The following is an 18,519-nucleotide window of genomic DNA, read 5'->3' as shown; positions in this document are numbered from 1 at the left end:
GGTTTTGAAATGCTTAAACTTAAATGCTTAATATGGTTTGTGGTAGTAGGTAAGGAGTGTCCTCTGTGGCGTTCACAGGGTCAGCGCCATGTATTTGAGAAGTCCCTGGACACATGGATGTCAGTTTGTTGTATAACTATCATTTGTTTGTTTAATTTATTATGTTTAACTTATGATCTCCTAACGTCCAAGGTTTATGTTAATATCTATATTTAATTCATTAAATAGTTTATACCCAGAGAGGATAAGTGAAAGACTTGCTCAAAGACATATAATATGCACTTGAGCTAAAGTTTGAAACTAGATCATCCTAGCCTTTAAGCTTACAACTTTTTTGGTTTTTCTGACAGGGTTTCTCCGTATAACAGATCTGGCTGTCAGACCAGGTTGGCCTCGATCTCACAGAGATTTGCCTCCTGAGTGGTGGTATTAAAGATGTGCGCCACCACCCAGTGCTTGCAGCATTCTGTACTGTTCCATGTACTTTGATTTACCTAGTGGTTCATCCTTAGGTAGAAGCAACCAAAGGTGTTGTTGGCTTCAAGTGCTGTGGCTTAGGGGATATTTGATTTGGTGAAAGGCATGTGATGATGTAAGGAAATTAGAACTTTTTACGAAACATTAACGTGTATTGTATAACTAGAAGCTTTTCTCTGTCCCGCTCTGTCCTGTTGTACTAGTTATTCTCCCACCTGCTGGTCCCCACTACTACTTATAAAATAATCACTTTGATTCTTAATATTAATTATAATTTTTTGGCCGATGACTCAGGCTTATTACTTAGTAGCTCTTATATCTTAAATTAACCCATATTTTTTAAGCTATGCTGTACCACGTGGTTCATGACTTGTTACCTCACATCCTGCTTCTCTGGCAACTTTTGGCATCTCCCCAACTCTGCCTTCTTTCTCCCTGTATTCAGTTTCGCTTTCACACCTAGCAATAGTCTGCCCTGCCACAGGCCAATGTAGCTTTATTCATCAGCCAATAAAAGCAACACATATTCGCAGCATACAGGATGGCATCCCACATCAGTATTGGACTTTAGTGTGTTAGTTAAAATTAAATTTGCCTGGGTGGTGGTGATGCACACCTTTAATCCCAGCACTCAAGAGGTAGAGGCAGGCAGTTCTCTGTGAGTTGGAGGCCAGCCTGGTCTACAAGATCTAGTTCCAGGATAGGCTCCAAAGCAACACAGAGAAACCCTGTCTCAAAAAAACTCAAATAAAAGCTGGGCGGTGGTGGCGCACGCCTTTAATCCCAGCACTCGGGAGGCAGAGGCAGGCAGATCTCTGAGTTCAAGGCCAGCCTGGTCTACAAGAGCTAGTTCCAGGACAGGCTCTAGTAACTACAGGGAAACCCTGTCTCGAAAAAACCAAAAAAAAAAAAACCTCAAATAAATAAATAAATAAATTTGGGTGGGTGGGGCAATCATTAGATGGTTAAAAGTATGTACTGCTCTTCCGGACAGTTTCTAGCTCTTACTTTTGGTAACTCACAGCCACCTGTAACTTCAGCTAGAGTGGAATCAGTGCTTCTGCACACACATGTTTATTACCCACCCACCCTCACACAATTTTAAAATAAAATTAGATTAAAATATTTGTTTAATTAGGTTAATAGCTGAGACTTTAGTTCTTTTGTTTGTTCCATCTTTTCCTCAGGAGTCCACAGCAAAGGAAGGAAAGACATTTGTGTCACTGCAGAATTACCGTGCTTTTTTTCGAGAGCTGGACATTGAAGTCTTCTCTATTCTTCATTCTGGACTTGTGACCAAGTTCATCTTAGACACTGAAATGCACACCAAAGTAAGTGACAATCTAGAATCCCAGAACCTAACTTTCTACCAAGTCCCTCAGGTCTGTTTGTATTTCAAGAACACTGAGATATTTGAAGTAATTGGTCAGGTGTCATGGCACACGACTTTAACCCCAGCACTTGGGAGGAAGAGACAGATACAAGGGCAGCATGGTCTACATAGTGAGTTCCAGGACAGCCAGGACTAACATAGAGACACTCTGTGTCAACAAAACAACAAAGGATGAAGTTGGAATCTGGGAATACTGTTGAGTAGTAGAGTCCTTCCTAGCAGTGTGGGGAAGACAGACAAGGAAAGGCTGCTCTCTGGCTTCAGAAGCCTCTCAGTGTGCATTCAGTGGTCACTGCACCGGTCCTTGTCACACAGCTCGCTCCCAAGTCACAGGTTTTCTCAGTGTGCTAGAGGTTATGTGAGCCTTACCAACAGGTTACCAATTAGAAGCACTAAGTGTACTTTAATAGGAGTACTGTTGGGGCTTAAAAGAAGTCTGTGTTGTTTTTCTGTTTTCATGACATTTGTTCAGCATCAAATAGGTACTTCTCGAGGCTGTTTTCATGTTGACTGCTGACCTAGATTTACTGGCAGTGCTGTAGCACCATACATGCTGCAGGTATGACTTGCCTTCAGTCGTGAAGTGTAGTAGAGGTTGTAGACATGACTGCTCCACGCTGTGCTAATATCTGGACGTCAATAAGAGAGTGTTCTAATAACGTTGAGAATAGAGATTGTTTTCACAGAGAAGGTAACTTTTGATAAGGATATTCCTAGAGAATGGAATTTCTCCAGACTAAAATATTTAAAATAGTATGGATTTTTACCTAATAGTTGTAAAACTATAGGCACTTTCAGAGTAGAGTCAGTAGTGTGTGTGTGTGTGCATTTTGTTGTGTTTTTTACATTTTTTTCATCAATCTGCTCACAGAAGATTCTCCATAAATGTGTATTAAATGCATATTTCACCATTCTGTGTCTTGCCATGTACTTACAGAATGACACACTGCAGTGAATAGTAGTGAACAGGTGGAAGGAAATATGGCCACTGGGGTGTCTGGGGAGATAACTGAGTGGGTCGAGTACTTGCCTAGGTCCTGGGGTCTAAGCTCTAGTCCTTGTGCTTGTGTGGCAAGTGCTTTGTCCCCTGGGCCTTCTGTCTAGCCCCCTGTTTCTTTTCTGTTTAAATTAAAAGTCAAATTCAGTTCCTCACCCAATGGGAAGGATGAGTATGAAATATACCAAAGGAACTGTGACCAGGACATGATTGGAGTTAGTTTTCATCTTCTGCTACAGGCAACGGAAGTTGTCCAGCTCGGGCCTGCAGAGTTGCTTTTCCTGCTGGAAGATCTTTCCCAGAAGTTAGAGAATATACTGACACCTTCTTTTGCCAAGAGAATGTGCTTCCTCAAGGTTAGTAGAGACACAAGCATAGGACTGGGCTTATAAAACTTGGAAATAAGCAGGTACTAGTGGTGAGTATCCTGGTGTTGTGTTTAATTTCCTAGGTAACATGATGGCATTCCTATTACCAGATCTTAGTTGCCTTGTCCTATACAGGCTGGGCTGTAGTGTAGCATAATACACTTAAAGGCCGAGACTGGATTCTTCGCACCGTGTGTGTGTGTGTGTGTGTGTGTGTGTGTGTGTATTTTTGAAACAGAAGATTGAAAAGACTCCCTAATGACATGGGTTTATTTCTAAGTGTCATAAACATTTTAAATCCTAATCTCTCTCAGGTCTTCCCTTTTCCTGCAGTTCTGAGGGTTAGACCCACAGCTTCATGAGTACTAGACTACCGCTGAACTGCACCTGTACCCCTCAGGTTTGATGTTAATAGCCTCCCAAACTAAGCCTGTTTGTAAAACTCAGTTTAGAACTTGGCTGCCTAGAGAGGTCAGAGCCTCAGATGTCTATAAAAGGAACAAAAGCACCTAGCATTTGGGGAAGTTCTTGGGCGGTGCAGATGGTAAAATCTGAGTGTGTGTGTTGTTTGTTCTGTATGTGTGAAGATCATTAGTTGTGATGTTCCTTTGAGTCAGTCTCCTATAGCCCAAGGCTGGACTTGAATTCACTATGTAGCCGAGAATTGCCTTGAAGTCCTGATCTTCCTGCCTTCATCTCCCTCCTGAGATTAAAGACATATGTCACCATGCCTAGAAAGTCTATACTTTTTCAAAAGATATTTACTTTTATGTGTATGAATATTTTCCCTGTGTGTTCCACGTACTTATTGCAGAGGTCAGAAGAGGCAGTCAGGTCCTCCTGGAACTAGAGTTTCAGTCAGTGGTGAGCCATCCTATGGGTGCTAGGAAACAAACCAGAATCCCTTCAAGAGCAACAAGTGCTCTTAACTTCTGAGTCATCTCTCCAGCCCCATGTCTGCATTTTATTTATTTATTTATTTATTTATTTATTTATTTATTGCTTTTTCAAGACAGGGTTTCTCTGCAGCTTTAGAGCCTGTCCTGGAGCTAGCTCTTGTAGACCAGGCTGGTCTTGAACTCACAGAGATCCACCTGCCTCTGCCTCCCGAGTGCTGGGATTAAAGGTGTGCGCCACCACTGCCCGGCGCATGTCTGCGTATTTTAATCAAACCCTGTTCTATCTCTACAAAATTCATTCTCTCAGATATTTAAAACTAAGGGAAATTTTTTTCTTTTGCTATCATTTTTATCCCTTTGTTATAATATTATCTTAGGCAATTAAATTACCTCTTCTATCTATTCCTATCTGGAATCACAACTTTGAACACTTCTATAAAAGTTAATTTAAAGAATTTAACCAGTTTTCCATTTATAACTCTGAGATTTATTGTAGAATAAAGGAAGCCGGAAAATTGGATTCTCACATCTTCATCAGAGATCTGTCCAGGACATTGTTCGTTGTGTTGTTCAACTGCTAACCCCAATGTGTGACCATCTGGAGAACATTCATAACTACTTCCAGGTTAGAAGACTGTCTTGTTATAAGACGGTAAACCATGTAAGCGCAGGCAGGCAAGCTACTGTGTGGAGGCAGCTCTGGGAAGAGCAGGAGGGAGGAGGTAAGAGGAAGAAAGAGTTACACCTTCTGAGTTAGCGGTCAGGAAAGCAGGCCGACTCAGCAGTAGAAGTCTGTGAATAGCTGCACAGATTGAACACGGTCTTCAGAGAGGGTGCAAGAATGTTCAGAGCTGCAGGACAAGCAGGCTTTGGGGCTTTTGAGAGAGAGGGAGGGAGCCAGAGGGGGAAGGAGAGGAAGGACAAGAAAAGAAAAATTTCCAGGTGGTGGTGGTGGCACATGCCTATGATCCCAGCACTCAGGAGACAGAGGCAGGTGGAGCTCTGTGAGTTCCAGGCAGAGTTCGAGGCCAGCCTGGTATACAGAGTGAGTTCCAAGTTCCGAGACAGCTCCAAAGCTACATGGAGAAACCCTGTCTCAAAAAACAAAAGAGTAAAAGAAAAGAAAAAAAAATAACTTACAGGCAGGCTTAACTTTGTGGGTCTGTAAGTAATTAATTGCGAAGAGTTCCTTTTTAACTGAGAAGTACTGAAGAGGATGAGAACAATTGCAGGAGGATCTGGACTGAATTCTCTTCACTTTTTAGAGCTTAAGTGCTGAAAATCTCAGTGTAGACGACAGGCCAGGAGTGGAAGCCCAGGAGCACCTCACCATGTCTTCCTGCTACCAGAAGCTGCTGCAGATCTTGCATACGTTCTTTGCGTGGTGAGTGTGGGTAGGAAGTGTTGCAGAGGGAAATGAGTATGTACTTACTTTCACTTATGATTATTCCCTGAGAGAAGGGGAGGAAAGGGATTCAGTTCCTTACTGTGGCGCTTTGTTCTTTTCCATTTGATCTTATAAAACCACTCAGTCTTATGGAGCCAGTGCTACCAGGGAGTTGAGTATATTAGGTGGCTTACTGATGAGCTGACATAGCAAATCTGGACCTCTTACTCCTTCCAATTCTTGTAGCAAGCATTCTGTAATAACTAGGGAAGCCAGCACTGTGGTACATGTTGGTAATCCAGCTCCTGGGAGGGCTGAAGCAGAAGGCTCATTTAAACTCATGGTTTGAGACCAGACTGAATAACACAGGGACACACACCCCTATTTAAAAATTTAATTTTGTGCTGGGCGGTGGTGGCGCATGCCTTTAATCCCAGCACTCAGGAGGTAGAAGCAGGTGAATCTCTGAGTTTGAGGCTAGCCTGGTCTAAAAGAGCTAGTTCCAAGACAGACTCCAAAGCTACAGAGAAACCCTGCCTCAAAAAATAAAAAATAAAAATAAGTAAATAAAATAAAATTTTGTTTTATTTTCAGAACAGGGTTTCTCTTTCTCAGTGACAGCCCTGGCTATCCTAGAACTCACTCTGTAGACCAGGCTGGCTTTGAACTCACTGAGATCCGCCTACCACTGCCTCTCAAGTACTGGAATTAAAAGCATGTGGCACTACCACCTGGCTTAAATAATCTTTATTATTTAATAAAAAGAAAGATTGTTAGCCGGGCGGTGCTGGTGTACACCTTCAATCCTAGCAGTCTGGAGGCAGAAACAGACATGTCTCTGTAAATTTGAGGCCAACCTGGTCTATAAAAATGATTTCCAGGGCTGGAGAGATGGCTCAGAGGTTAAGAGCATTGCCTGCTCTTCCAAAGGTCCTGAGTTCAATTCCCAGCAACCACATGGTGGCACACAACCATCTGTAATCAGGTCTGGTGCCCTCTTCTGGCCTGCAGTCATACACACAGACAAAATATTGTATACACAATAAATAAATATTAAAAAAGATAACCTTATAAAAAAAAAAAAAAAAAAAAATGATTTCCAGGACAACCAGAGCTATACAGAGAAACCCTGTCATGAAAAACAAAAAAACAAACCAAAAAACAAAGAGAGACTGTTAATTTATTATATTATTTTTGACTAATTCTAAGTTTCAAATTATGAGATAAAAGAGTGAATACATTATGAACTGCAATATTAGAATATTTTGGGGTGTACTTTAATGAGAAACGTTTCCTCATAACTGCGGTTTGCAATCTGCAGCCATGTGGCATCAAGACTTTGCTTCCTGCTCCACAGGCTTCAGATGCCACTGTACCATCAATTCCCCAGTGCTCTTGAGGCACGTGCTAGACATGGTCTCTTCTGTGGGAAGTCCTTGTGGCAGCTTCAGGGGCTGGATACGTATCAAGTGTTTAACTACTTTCAACTTTGCATTCACTGAAGGGATGTTCTTGTGAATTTGAGGGGTGTGTGCCTTCTGTAGGCCAAGCATCTTGATTGTATCCTTTTCCCAGTATGGGCGCCTTTTTGTACTTTTTATTCTTGTAACAATATGTAGTTTATGAGGGTGCTGGGGGTCCCCACCATATTTTTCATGATCTTCAGGTTTAGGCTGAAACACTTTATCTGGAATCCTTGATCTGGTAAATTTGTGACGAATCCAATCTGTACCAATGAGAGATTCCACACCTTTCTTCACAGTTAGCAGTCTGCCTGGAGGCCTCTGAAATACTGAACGCAAAACACCAGCCATAAGTGTAGTAATTCTTCCCTGAAGAGGCTCCACCAGGTGATCAGGGATATGTAACACCAGCAGTGATAAAGGTTGACAGCGTTCCAGCCAGAGCTACATAGTAGGAACCCGCGACCTCTCGGAGCAACAGTGGCATTTTTGAAGCACAATCTTGTAGAATTGGTCTTGAACTTGCTCTGTAGCTGGGATTGGACTTTAACTTTTGATCATCCTTTCTTTGTCTCCTGAGTACTGGTATTACAGGCCTGTGCCACCATACCTGGTTTATATGTAGTGCTGGGGATGACACCTAGAAATTTATACATGATAGGCAAGCACTCTGCCAACTGAGTTACATCCCCACCCTTGCTCAGGCCTTTAAAGAAACAATGGTATTTTATTTTTTTACATTTTAAAAGGTATGTGTATATATGTTTGTGCCCTCAAAGGCCAGAAGTAGATATGGGTTCTCCTTGAACTGGAGTTGCATGTAGTTGTGAGCCACCTGAGGTAGGTACTGGAAACCAAATTCAGACTGTCTACAAGAGCAGTACATACTCTTAACTACTGAGCCATCTCTCCAGCCCCACCCTGCTTCTTTTTAAAATAAGGACAGATATTATAACACAATGTGTTTTAAATATTATATGTGTGCACTAATGTGTTCTTCCACCCAGTGGGTCCAAGGGGTCAAAATCAGATTGTGTCAGGCTTGGCATCAAGGGCCTTTACCTGGTGAGCGTCCCACTGGCCCCAGGAGTTGGTTTTTAGAGAGAGAGTTGAAGGCATAGCATGGGTGAAAGTAGAGATAAGGGCATGTCCCTGAATACTTCTTTTCTTTAAGTCATGCCTTATCCCATCTGTCCTCTTTGAACAGGTTTTCTGGAGAATTTTACCCAAGCTTAAATGATAAATGTTAGCTTCCAAGCCATTGGCAAAATTCTGTCCAACTGCCTACTCAACACCAACTGGGATGTGTCATTGACACCTCAGACTCATCACATCCGGATCCGAGCACAATGTCACTGTTCCTCCCGCTTCGCCTCACTTGGAAATGGCATCATCAGTTTTTTGTGCCAAACCCCAGGAGTTATTCTTATGCCTCCTAGATTCTGCTCCTTCCCACATGTGATCCCAAATTCTGTTGATTGCATCATCTAGACACCTCCTTCTGCTTTCAGCCTTCCGTCATATCTGACTGTTTTCACAGTTGGTCTTTCCATCCATCTCCAGATGTCCTCTCTTGGTCCATTCTCCACACAAGTGTCACGGCAGTCTTCCCAGCACAAGTCTAAGCTGACCTTGTCCCAGTTGTGCTCTCTGGTGGCTTTGACCTGACTTTCCCCCTCCCGTTGTCTGACTTCTGCTCTTGCACCCGTTGTCTCACATCTGCCTGCGGTAGACTGAGTTCTTTCAGCACCCTGCTTGGCTTTCACCTAAACCCTTCAGATAGGCCTTCTTCTACAGGATCCTTGACTATTTGATCCATACCCTCTTCTTACTGGCTCTCTTCAGTTTCTGGGCATCTTTTCTAACTTTGCTAGGTATAACCTTGCCTTGCCCTCAGCTCCCTTCTAACACTCTGGCATTCTCTTCTAGTAAAATGTCACACATTTTGTTAAAATTGCTTGTTTATTTTTCTTCCCTACTATCCACAAAGGCAGATGCCAGTCATTTTTATATCCTTAGTACTTAAAAAGCAATACCTGATCGAAGATTTGCATTGACAGTTCATCAAGGAGACTTTTTTTTAATGGTAAACACAAAAAGGGTATTCATTTGTGGTGATGTTTTGTTTGTGCTCTAACAAATAAAACCTGACTGGAGATCAGAGTGTGGAGCTCTAGTCACTAGTTAACCGTAGAGCCAGACAGCTCCTGGGAGGAGGAAACAGGAAATGACATGGCTGGGTGGAGAGAGGGAGTGATAAGAAAGGGCGTACAAGTTGGTGAAGTAAGAGGTGGCTGTGGCTTGCTCCTTTGTCTCTGGTCTTTCAGGCTTTACCCTGATATCTGACTCGAGATTTTATTATTAAGGCCAATTAGAATTTGTGCTACATTCATTATTAAGGAAATTGTGCATACGCATGCATACACACACACACACACACACACACACAAAAGCATGCTTACACACAGAAAATGTATGAAAGGAAAAGGAAGGTGTTGCTAGAGAAGTCATAGGGTTCCGATTGTGCAGATTCTTGAAAGTTGGGCAGAAGATTTTAACTTTTTAAGATTACTTTTGTTTTGTTTTAGTTTTTAGTGTTTGTTTTGTGTATGCACACCTGCATATGTGTCAGTGCCTTAGTGTCTGCCTGTGTATAATGAGTGTGCAGGAGCCAAGGAAGTTGGAAGAGAGCTCAGAAACTGGAGGCCCATGTGACCATGAGCTACCTTGTGCTGGAAATGCAACCCAGGTCCTCTGAAAGAGCAGCTGGGCTCTTGACCACTGAACCATCTCTACAACTTTTAACTAATTTTTAGGAAAGCAATTTTGGCATCATAGTCATGATAATAATAAAAATTTCTTTTGAGGAAAATCTTTTTGGCAGTAGTCTGCCTGATAGTTTGGAAAAGGAAAGGAACAAACAGGGCTGGAGAGATGGCTGCTCTACCAGAGGTCCTGAGTTCAATTCCCAGCAACCACATGGTGGCTCACAACCATCTGTAATGAGATCTGGCTCCCTCCTCTGGCATGTGGGCATACATGGAGGCAGAATGTTATATACATAATAAATAATTTTTAAAAAAAGATATCCTCTTGCAGAGGACCACATTTTAAAAAAAAAGAAAGGAACAAACAAAAAACAAATCAAAATTGTCATATGCTCTGCAGATATAATGATAAGGGATATAATCTTGGTTAGGAAGGAAAGGTAATTCTGAGGTAGAATCCTCAAGAGTTGACTTATTAATGCCAAGAGGAGATACAGCCATCCTTTATTGAATCCTATGAGGCTTGACGCTGAGTTAGTAATTTGACAAAGTTAGCACTGCATTTTAGAGAAGACTGAGATGCACAGACAAAAATAAGCTCTACTGCCCTCGCAAAATAAACCTGGAGCATTGTTAGATCCATAAGAAAGTACAATTTTGGGTGTACTTCAGCTCCTTTGTGTATGTGTGTGTGTTTTAATTTTTTATGTATTGTTATGTATTTATGTATTGTTTATGTATTATGCAATGTTCTCTCTGTATGTATGCCTGCAGGCCAGAAGAGGACACCAGATCTCATTGTGGATGATTGTGAGCCACCATGTGGGTGCTGGGAATTGAACTCAGATTTTTGGGAAGAGCAGCCAGTGCTCTTAATCTCTGAGCCATTTCTCTAGCACTGTGTTTTGGTTTTTGGTTGGTTGGTTTTTTTTTTTTTTTTGTTATTGTTGTTGTTGTTTTGTTTTGGGTTTTTTTGTTTTGTTTTGTTGGTTTTTTTCTTTTTGTTTTTCTGGAGACAGGGTTTCTCTATGTAGCTGTTTCTGGCTGTCCTGGAATTCTCTCTGTAGACAAGGTTGGCCTCAAATTCAGAGATTTGCCTGCCTCTGCCTCATAAGTGCCGGGACTAAAGGTGTGCACCACTACTACCTGGCTTATGCTTCCTTTTGCTTGATGTTGCTGTTTTAAGACAGAATCATATTAAAATATGCCTCAGACTAGCCTGGAACTCACACTAGGTAGCTGTGTCTAGCTACACAACAGTCCTCCTACCCCAGTCTTCCAAGTATAGGCATTACTGGCAGGTGCTACCATACCCACCTACACTTCAGTTCCTAGTCTGATGCTAGATCTGTGACTGTATTTCATGCTTAAGATCTTGAAATTCCATTTTGAAACTGCTGAATCACTGACCTAGGTAGAGGGCCAGGACCCTCAGGTACTACCCAAGTAATCTTCCTGAGATAAGCTGAACCACTTTTTCTGACTTGACTTTAGGAAAGGATTTACTCACCACTCAAACCATCATCTCCTGCACTCAGCCCTGGAGGTCCTCACAAGCAGGCTAAAGCAGACGGAACAGAAGCAACCCTTGGAGGAACTGGTCAGGTAGGTCAGACTGCATGCTGGTATATTGAAGGAACTGTTTTTGGAAAATATTCACTGTTAGAGTTGTGGACAAAATCTATACTTGTCCGTCACTTTCCCTTAACATATTTGTTTTTTCATGTTTTAAAGATTTACTACTTTTTTGAGACTAGGTCTCATTTTATATCTTTGTTGACCTTGGAACTTATGATGTAGGCTAGACTGTCCTCAAACTCCCAGAGATCCACCTACCTGCCTCCTGAGTGTTGGAATTAATGGCATGCAACACCACACCCACCCTGTATAACTTAATTGTTTGTGGTGTGTGTATGTGTGTGTGTGTGTGTGTGTGTGTGTGTGTGTGTGTATCTGTATCCTCTCTAAGAGCAGTAAGTGGTCTTAACTGCCTAGCCAACTCTCCAGTCCCTTGTTTTTGATTTTTTGTTTTTGTTTTTCAAGACAGGGTTTCACTGTAGCTTTGGAGCCTATTCTGGAACTAGCTCTTGTAGACCAGGCTGGTCTCGAACTCACAGAGATACGCCTGCCTCTGCCTCCCGAGTGCTGGGATTAAAGGCGTGCCCCCCCCCCGCCCGGCTTTTTTTTTTTTTTTTTTTTTTTTTTTTTGGTTTTTCGAGACAGGGTTTCTCTGAAGCTTTTTTAGGTTTCTCATAGGTTTTGGCCTGTCAACCCACTACCCTATTTTCTTTTCTTTTTTTCTTTTTTTTTTTTTTTTTTTTTTTTTTTTTGGTTTTTTCGAGACAGGGTTTCTCTGCAGCTTTTTTTTTTTTTTTTTAGAGCCTGTCCTGGAACTAGCTCTTGTAGACCAGGCTGGTCTCGAACTCACAGAGATCCACCTGCTTCTGCCTCCCGAATGCTGGGATTAAAGGTGTGCGCCACCACTGCCCAGCTTTTCTTTTGATTTTTTTTGAAGCAGGGTCATACTGTGTATCCTAGGCTGGCCTCAAATTCACCATTCTCCTGCCTTAGTTTCCTAGCTGTTGGGATTACAGGCATGTGCCACTACTCCCTACTCTTAGCCAACTCTGGATTATCTAAGAACCTACTTCGTCTTCTAGCAGTTTAGGGTATGTAGGGAGCAACTAGTTGACACTAATTGCTAGTCCTGTCCTGTAGTCTCCCATCACATTGTTGTGAGTTCAGGGTCAGCCTAGTCTTCATGAGATCTTCCTCACCACCTATAACATTCAAAAATAGCAAATAATTTATGCAGGGTTTTGTGTGGTATTCTGATGCTTGGGTTTCTCAGTGTACGTGACCTCCTTAAGCCAAAATTTTGTCCATGTAGCTTTTTTCTGTCCAGCTTTCTCTGTAAAAGATACGTTTCTGTTAGATTCTTGAATGGAACATAGTACTACGCTAACTATGCAGAAACAAGTTGATCTTTATGAGTTAGAGTCTAGCTTGGTCTACAAAGTGAGTTCCAGATCAGTCAGAGTTACATAGTGAGACCCCATCTTTAAGAAAAAAAAAAAAAAGGTACTAAAGCACCATGGTGAATTGTTCGTAATTATTTACATTTTTGTGTGGGCGGGGTTGAGGACAGTTTAGAGGAGTCGGCTTTCCCTTTCTACCATTTAGTTTTCTGGGATTCAACTCAGGCGAGCCGACTTGTCAGCAGGCCTTTACCTGATGACTGTAAACTACGTGGAGAAGACTTGGGCGACTGGCGTGCATGTAAAAACATTTTAATGCATGTGGTGTGATGCCTGTGTCTATTGTTTCTTGCTTCTTTACAGCCAGAGCTTCAGTTACTTGCAAAATTTCCACCACTACATTCCCAGTTTCCAGTGTGGTCTTTATCTTCTCAGACTTTTGATGGCTCTTCTGGAGAAATCTGCAGTACCTACCCAGAAGAAAGAAAAACTTGGTGATGGTCCCAGATCCCTTTTTTGAGAAGGCGGGGGAGGGGGGGTTATGAATAGGTTTAATATCTTATACTTGTACATTTGGTGTTTCCTAGAACTTTGAGTATTTATTGCATGTAAATCCCACAAAATCATGGGCATGCCCTCTTGCTTCACCAAAGAGACCGTTTTCTCAGAAAGGACTATGTTACTGCTTACTGTAACTTTGGTTAGATTAATTGATTAATGGTGTAGGAGGCCCTTCTGTTTTTGTGTTGCTTTCATTGGTTATTAAAGAAACTGCCTTGGCCTAGTTGATAGAGTTGAACTCAGGTAGGCAGGGAAGACAGAACAGAATTCTGGGAGGAAGAAAGCAGAGACAGGCAAATGCCATGGTTCTCCTGGGACTCTGGTTAGACTCATGCGGGTAAGCCACAGTCAAGTGGCGATACACATTAATGGAAATGGGTTAAACTAATATGTGAGAGTTAGCCAATAAGAGCCTAAAAATAATGGGCCAGGCAGTGTTTTAATTAATACAATTTCTGTATAGTTATTTTGGGGGTTAAGCTAGCCGGGCGGCAGGACACAGCCTGCCTCTCAACCTACAACAGATTAGTTTCTTTTTTAAATTAATTAGATTTTTTCCCAATAAGATATTTATTTTGTTTTTATTTTATATGTATGAGTGTTTCACCTTCATGTATATCATATATTATTGAAGAATAGAAGTGGACATTGGCTCCCCTATAACTGGAGTTACAGACAGTTGTGAGCTGCCTAGTGGGTGCTGGGAAACCAGCCCAGGTCCTCTGGAAGACCAGCAAATACTCTTAACCACTGAGCCATCTCTCCAGTCCCAAATTTTCTTTTTTTGTACTTGAAATTAAACCCAGTGCTAACCTGTTAAGCTTCACATGCCATCCTTGATCATTCACTATCTAACTTTGTCTTGAGCCCTTTTTCTCAATTCTTGATTATTTTTTTTTATCTTTAGATTTTTTTCTTTTCTTTCTTTTTTTTCCTTTCTTTTGTTTTTTCTTTGCAAGTCAGGGTTTCTCCAGGTATCCCTGACTGTCCTGGAACTCAGAGATCTGCCTGCTTCTGCCCTCTGGGTACTGGCATTAAAGGTGTGAGCTACCACTTCCTGGCACTTTTTCTTTTAATGTATGCAGTGTTCTACCTGCAGGCACTAGATCTCATTACAGATGGTTGTGAGCCACCATGTGGTTGCTGGGAATTGAACTCAAGACCTCTGGAAGAGCAGTCAATGCTCTTAAACTCTAGGCTATCTCTCTAGCCTTTTTTTTTTTTTTTTTGACAAGGTTTTGTATTTCAGACTAGCATGGAACTCTATATAGATCAGGCTAAACTTGGACTTGTAGCAATCCTCCCTTCCTCTTACTCCCAAGTACTAGAATTATAGACATGTGCCACCATACCCTACATAAGTCATAATAATCTGCTTCCTTCTTGTTTTAGATACTTACATACTTTTTATTGCTATGATAAGACACTGAGACCAAGGCAACTTATACAAGAGTTTATTGGGCTTACACTTTCAGAGGGTTGGAGTCTATGGCCATCGTAGTGAGAATCATGGCAGTTGGTTCTCAGAGATGGCATAGAACAGTAGCTGAGATCTCACATCTTGATCCACAGACAGGACACAGAGAGAGCTAACTGGGAATGGCCTGGGCTTTTGAAACCTTAGTGCCCACCACCAATGACACACCTCTTCCAATACACCTTCTAATCCTCAAACAGTTCCACCTGCTGAGAACCAAGTATTTAAGCATAAAACCTCTGGGGCCATTCTCATTCAAACCACCACATCTTTTTATTATTTTAGTCACATGATAGTGCATAGATATGTACATACATCACAAAGTGAATAGAGATGAAAGAAAATCACAAACAACATCAAGGAAATAAGTACTGGCCACATCCCTGACCCTTTTTTTTTTGCTTTGTTTTGTTTTGTTTGTTTCTCTGTATAGTGCCATCTATTCTGGAACCCACTTTGTAGACCAGGCTGCCCTCAGACTCGGAGATCTGCCTGCCTCTGCCTCTGGAGTTCTGGGATTAAAGGTGTGTCCTACCACTACCCAGCCGCCTGTCTTTTTTTAATATTTATTTATTATGTATACAATATTTTGTCTGTGTGTATGCCTGGAGGCCAGAAGAGGGCAACAGACCTCATTGCAGATGGTTGTGAGCCACCATATGGTTGCTGGGAATTGAACTCAGGACCTTTGGAAGAGCAGACAATGCTCTTAACCTCTGAGCCATCTCTCCAGCCCGCCGCCTGTCTTTTTTAAAAGCATGTGTTCATTATGGCATTTTCATGCTTTTTTTAATCACCTACTGACTTTTTCCCCCTTTTCCCTTTCCCTTCTCTCCATCTCTGAGGAGATCTCACCATGTAGCCACGCTGGCTTTGAACTCCAGATCTCCTGTGCTGGCCTCCCCAGCTCTGGGAGTACAAGTGTGTGTCACCATGCCTCCCTAGGGGCCAGGAACGGAGGTCCTTCTCTTTAAGAATCCTTTATCATAGTTCTTGCAAAGCACTAATTGTATTTCCCAGTTTTGGCACAATAGAAAGCAAGATTAAGATGTGAAAGACATCTTTGTTCCTACATTAATAGAGTAGGGTTTGACCTAAAACAGGTGGCCATGTTTTTGTGCTTTAGGACAGGGTCATTAAGCAGAGTATACTTAGTCTTAGACAAATGGTTTACTTATGGCAGTTGGGTTAATAGAACAGGAACAAATTAGCTTTTTAAACATTGTCTTTTAGGCCAGGGCTGGTGCTATCTGCCTATAATTCCAGTACCCTGAAGGCTGAAGGAAAATTGTAAGTTTGAGTCTAGCCTACAGTATACAATGAGATTCTCATTTTTCTTTTTTTAAGGGTCTCTTGACGCTCAGGAGGAGATGGTTGGCAGTGTCTCCTCCGCAGCCCCAGTAGTTTTCCCTCCTCAGTCTCACCAGTGCTGGGATTATAGATGTGACCAATTAGACTCCACTAACAATTGCGTTTTTAAATGTAGGTTTTAAAAGAATGAGGTCAGGACTGGAGAATTCGTTCAGTGGTTAAGAGCACTTGTAATGAGGTGGTGGCGGCGCACACCTTTAATCCCAGCACTTGGGAGGTGGAAGCAGGAGGATCTCTGTGAATTTGAGGCCAGCCTGGTCTGCAGAGCGAGTTTTAGGACAGGCACCAAAGCTACACAGAGAAACCCTGTCTCAAAAAAAAAAAAAGCACTTGTTCTTGCGAAGGACCTGGGTTCGATTCCCAATTCCCAGCACTCACATGGAGTCTACCACTTCCTCAGGCACCAGGTATACATGTATGTACATGCAGGTGCACATGTAGGCAAAGTACTCTTGTGAATAAAATAAATCTAAAAAACATTTACTTTTTAAAAAAAAAGGAATGAGGTCGATTTATCAAGAATGGAATGCTTTTTTTTTTTTTTTTTTTTCTCTTGTTTTCCAAACAGCCTCCCTGGCCAAACAACTTCTCTGTCGTGCATGGCCTCATGGGGAAAGAGAGAAGAGCACCAATTTTAATGATCACCTGAATGATTTGCTTTGGTAAGATATTTACTTTCTTCCAGGGAGCCAGATTGCATTTTCCATTTTACTGTTAATTGGCATCCATCATCTGGTTAGGGACCGAATCATGACCTCTGTTAGGGGAACTTGAGAGCAAATGGTTTAGAATGAACATAGTTTAGAGTTTGGATCCTAAGATGCTTTCCTTCTGCTGGGTGCTGTTAGCTAATTCCTTACAACAGTCCAATTAGAGAGAATAGAGTAGTCTGCATTGTGTCCTTCCTTGTTGACAGTGAATCAGATACACTTATTGCCCATTGTGTCTGGACATATCTGTTACTTCCAGGGTGTCTAGCTGAGGACAGGCTTGAACTTCTGTTCCTTCTGCATCTACCCCCTGAGTGCTGTAGTTCCAGTGTGCTCCATCCAGCTGGCTCTTTGTGTTTCCATTTTTTAATTTATTATATAGGTGTTTTGCCTGCATGTCTTTGCACCATGTGTATGCACTGGCATCAGAGGTGAGAGAAGGTCATCATATCCTCTAGAACTGGAGCTTCGGGTGTTTGTAAGCCACTAAGTGCCGAGAATTGGCCCTGAGTCCTATGGAAGAGCAGTGGCTTAACTGCTGAGCCACTTCTCCAGCCCTTAACTGTGTTTCTGATTGAAACTTAATTTCAATTAGAAACACAATTAGAGGCAGAGGCAGTCAAATCTCTTGAGTTCAAGGCCAACCTGGTCTATGGAGCAAGTTCCAGGACGTCCAGGGCTATTACACAGAAAAACCCTATCTTGAAAAACAAAAACAAAGTGAATGTCACCAGAGTTACATGGGGAGAGAAGGGGAAATTTATTTGAAAATGTAATACATGGTAGCTTCTCATGAAGTTTTTTGGGTTTTTTGTTTGTTTGTTTGTTTGTTTGTTTGTTTGCTTGCTTTAGAAAAGTTTATTATTGGGACTGGAGAGGTGTCTCAACAATTAAGAGCACTGACTATTCTTCCAGAAGACCTGGGTTAAATTCCTGGCACTCACATGGAATCCACAACTATCTGCAACTCCATTTCCAAGGGATATGGTATACACACAGAGAGAGAGACAGAGGGGGAGGCAAAACACCAATGCACATAAAATAAATCTTCAAAAGAAAGAAGAAAAATATTTATTTATTTATCAGTCATTTTGGTTTGATTTTTTTATTTTTGTTTTTGAGACAGGGTTTCTCTGTAGTTTTGGAGCCTGTCCTGGAACTTACTTGGTAGACCAGGCTGGCCTTGAACTCATGGAGATCCACCTGCCTCTGCCTCCCGAGTGCTGGGATTAAAGGCATGCACTACCACTGCCCAGCTAAAAAGTTTATTATTGTTGGTGATGTGTATTTACTAGCTCTTGTGTTATAATGTATTTAACAGTGCTGTACCTGAGTTCCTGTATCATACCTTGAATTTTCTTTTCTCTTATGTGTGTGTGTGTGAGAGAGAGAGACAGGCAGACTGAAAAACAGTAACAGAGACTGAGACTGGAGAGTTGCCCAGGCTCACCTTGAACTCATTCTGTAACCAAAGCTGGTCTTGAACTTGGGATCCTCCTGCCTCTAACCGCCCAAGTGACTGAGAGTCCAGACCTATGCCACCAGGCTCGACTCCATGTCTTGAACTTCTACAACTCTGGGAACTGACCACTCACCATCTGATCTGGTTCTAACAATAGGGTAATGCTGATTGCTTTTTGTTCTTTCCTTCATGGATTTCCATAGAGTAC

The 18,519-nt window shown here is 41.9% G+C and overlaps 2 protein-coding genes across 2 annotated transcripts in view; one reads left to right on the top strand and one right to left on the bottom strand.

The window, feature by feature from the left end:
• The window catches only part of Fancd2 (FA complementation group D2), an 83,737-nt gene that overhangs the window by 49,391 nt on the left and 15,827 nt on the right, over window positions 1-18,519 (top strand). Inside the window, 7 exon segments of the mRNA XM_042054581.1 lie at window positions 1,665-1,808; window positions 3,107-3,223; window positions 4,631-4,759; window positions 5,400-5,518; window positions 11,247-11,357; window positions 13,094-13,224; window positions 16,708-16,801. Coding sequence (XP_041910515.1) covers window positions 1,665-1,808; window positions 3,107-3,223; window positions 4,631-4,759; window positions 5,400-5,518; window positions 11,247-11,357; window positions 13,094-13,224; window positions 16,708-16,801 — 845 coding nt within the window.
• LOC119807489 (39S ribosomal protein L30, mitochondrial) lies at window positions 6,853-7,335 on the bottom strand. The gene has a single exon (XM_038319475.1). It carries the CDS (start codon window positions 7,333-7,335, stop codon window positions 6,853-6,855), a length of 483 nt encoding a protein of 160 aa, XP_038175403.1.

The sequence above is a fragment of the Arvicola amphibius genome, chromosome 2, assembly GCF_903992535.2.
Source record: "Arvicola amphibius chromosome 2, mArvAmp1.2, whole genome shotgun sequence".
Taxonomy (NCBI): domain Eukaryota; kingdom Metazoa; phylum Chordata; class Mammalia; order Rodentia; family Cricetidae; genus Arvicola; species Arvicola amphibius.
Note: the sequence above shows the minus strand (reverse complement) of the source record. Positions and strands in the feature narration are given on the sequence as shown.

Bases quoted from the DNA above. Each gene is read 5' to 3' on its own strand.
- LOC119807489 (XM_038319475.1), bottom strand. From the start codon at position 7,335: ATGGCTGGTGTTTTGCGTTCAGTATTTCAGAGGCCTCCAGGCAGACTG.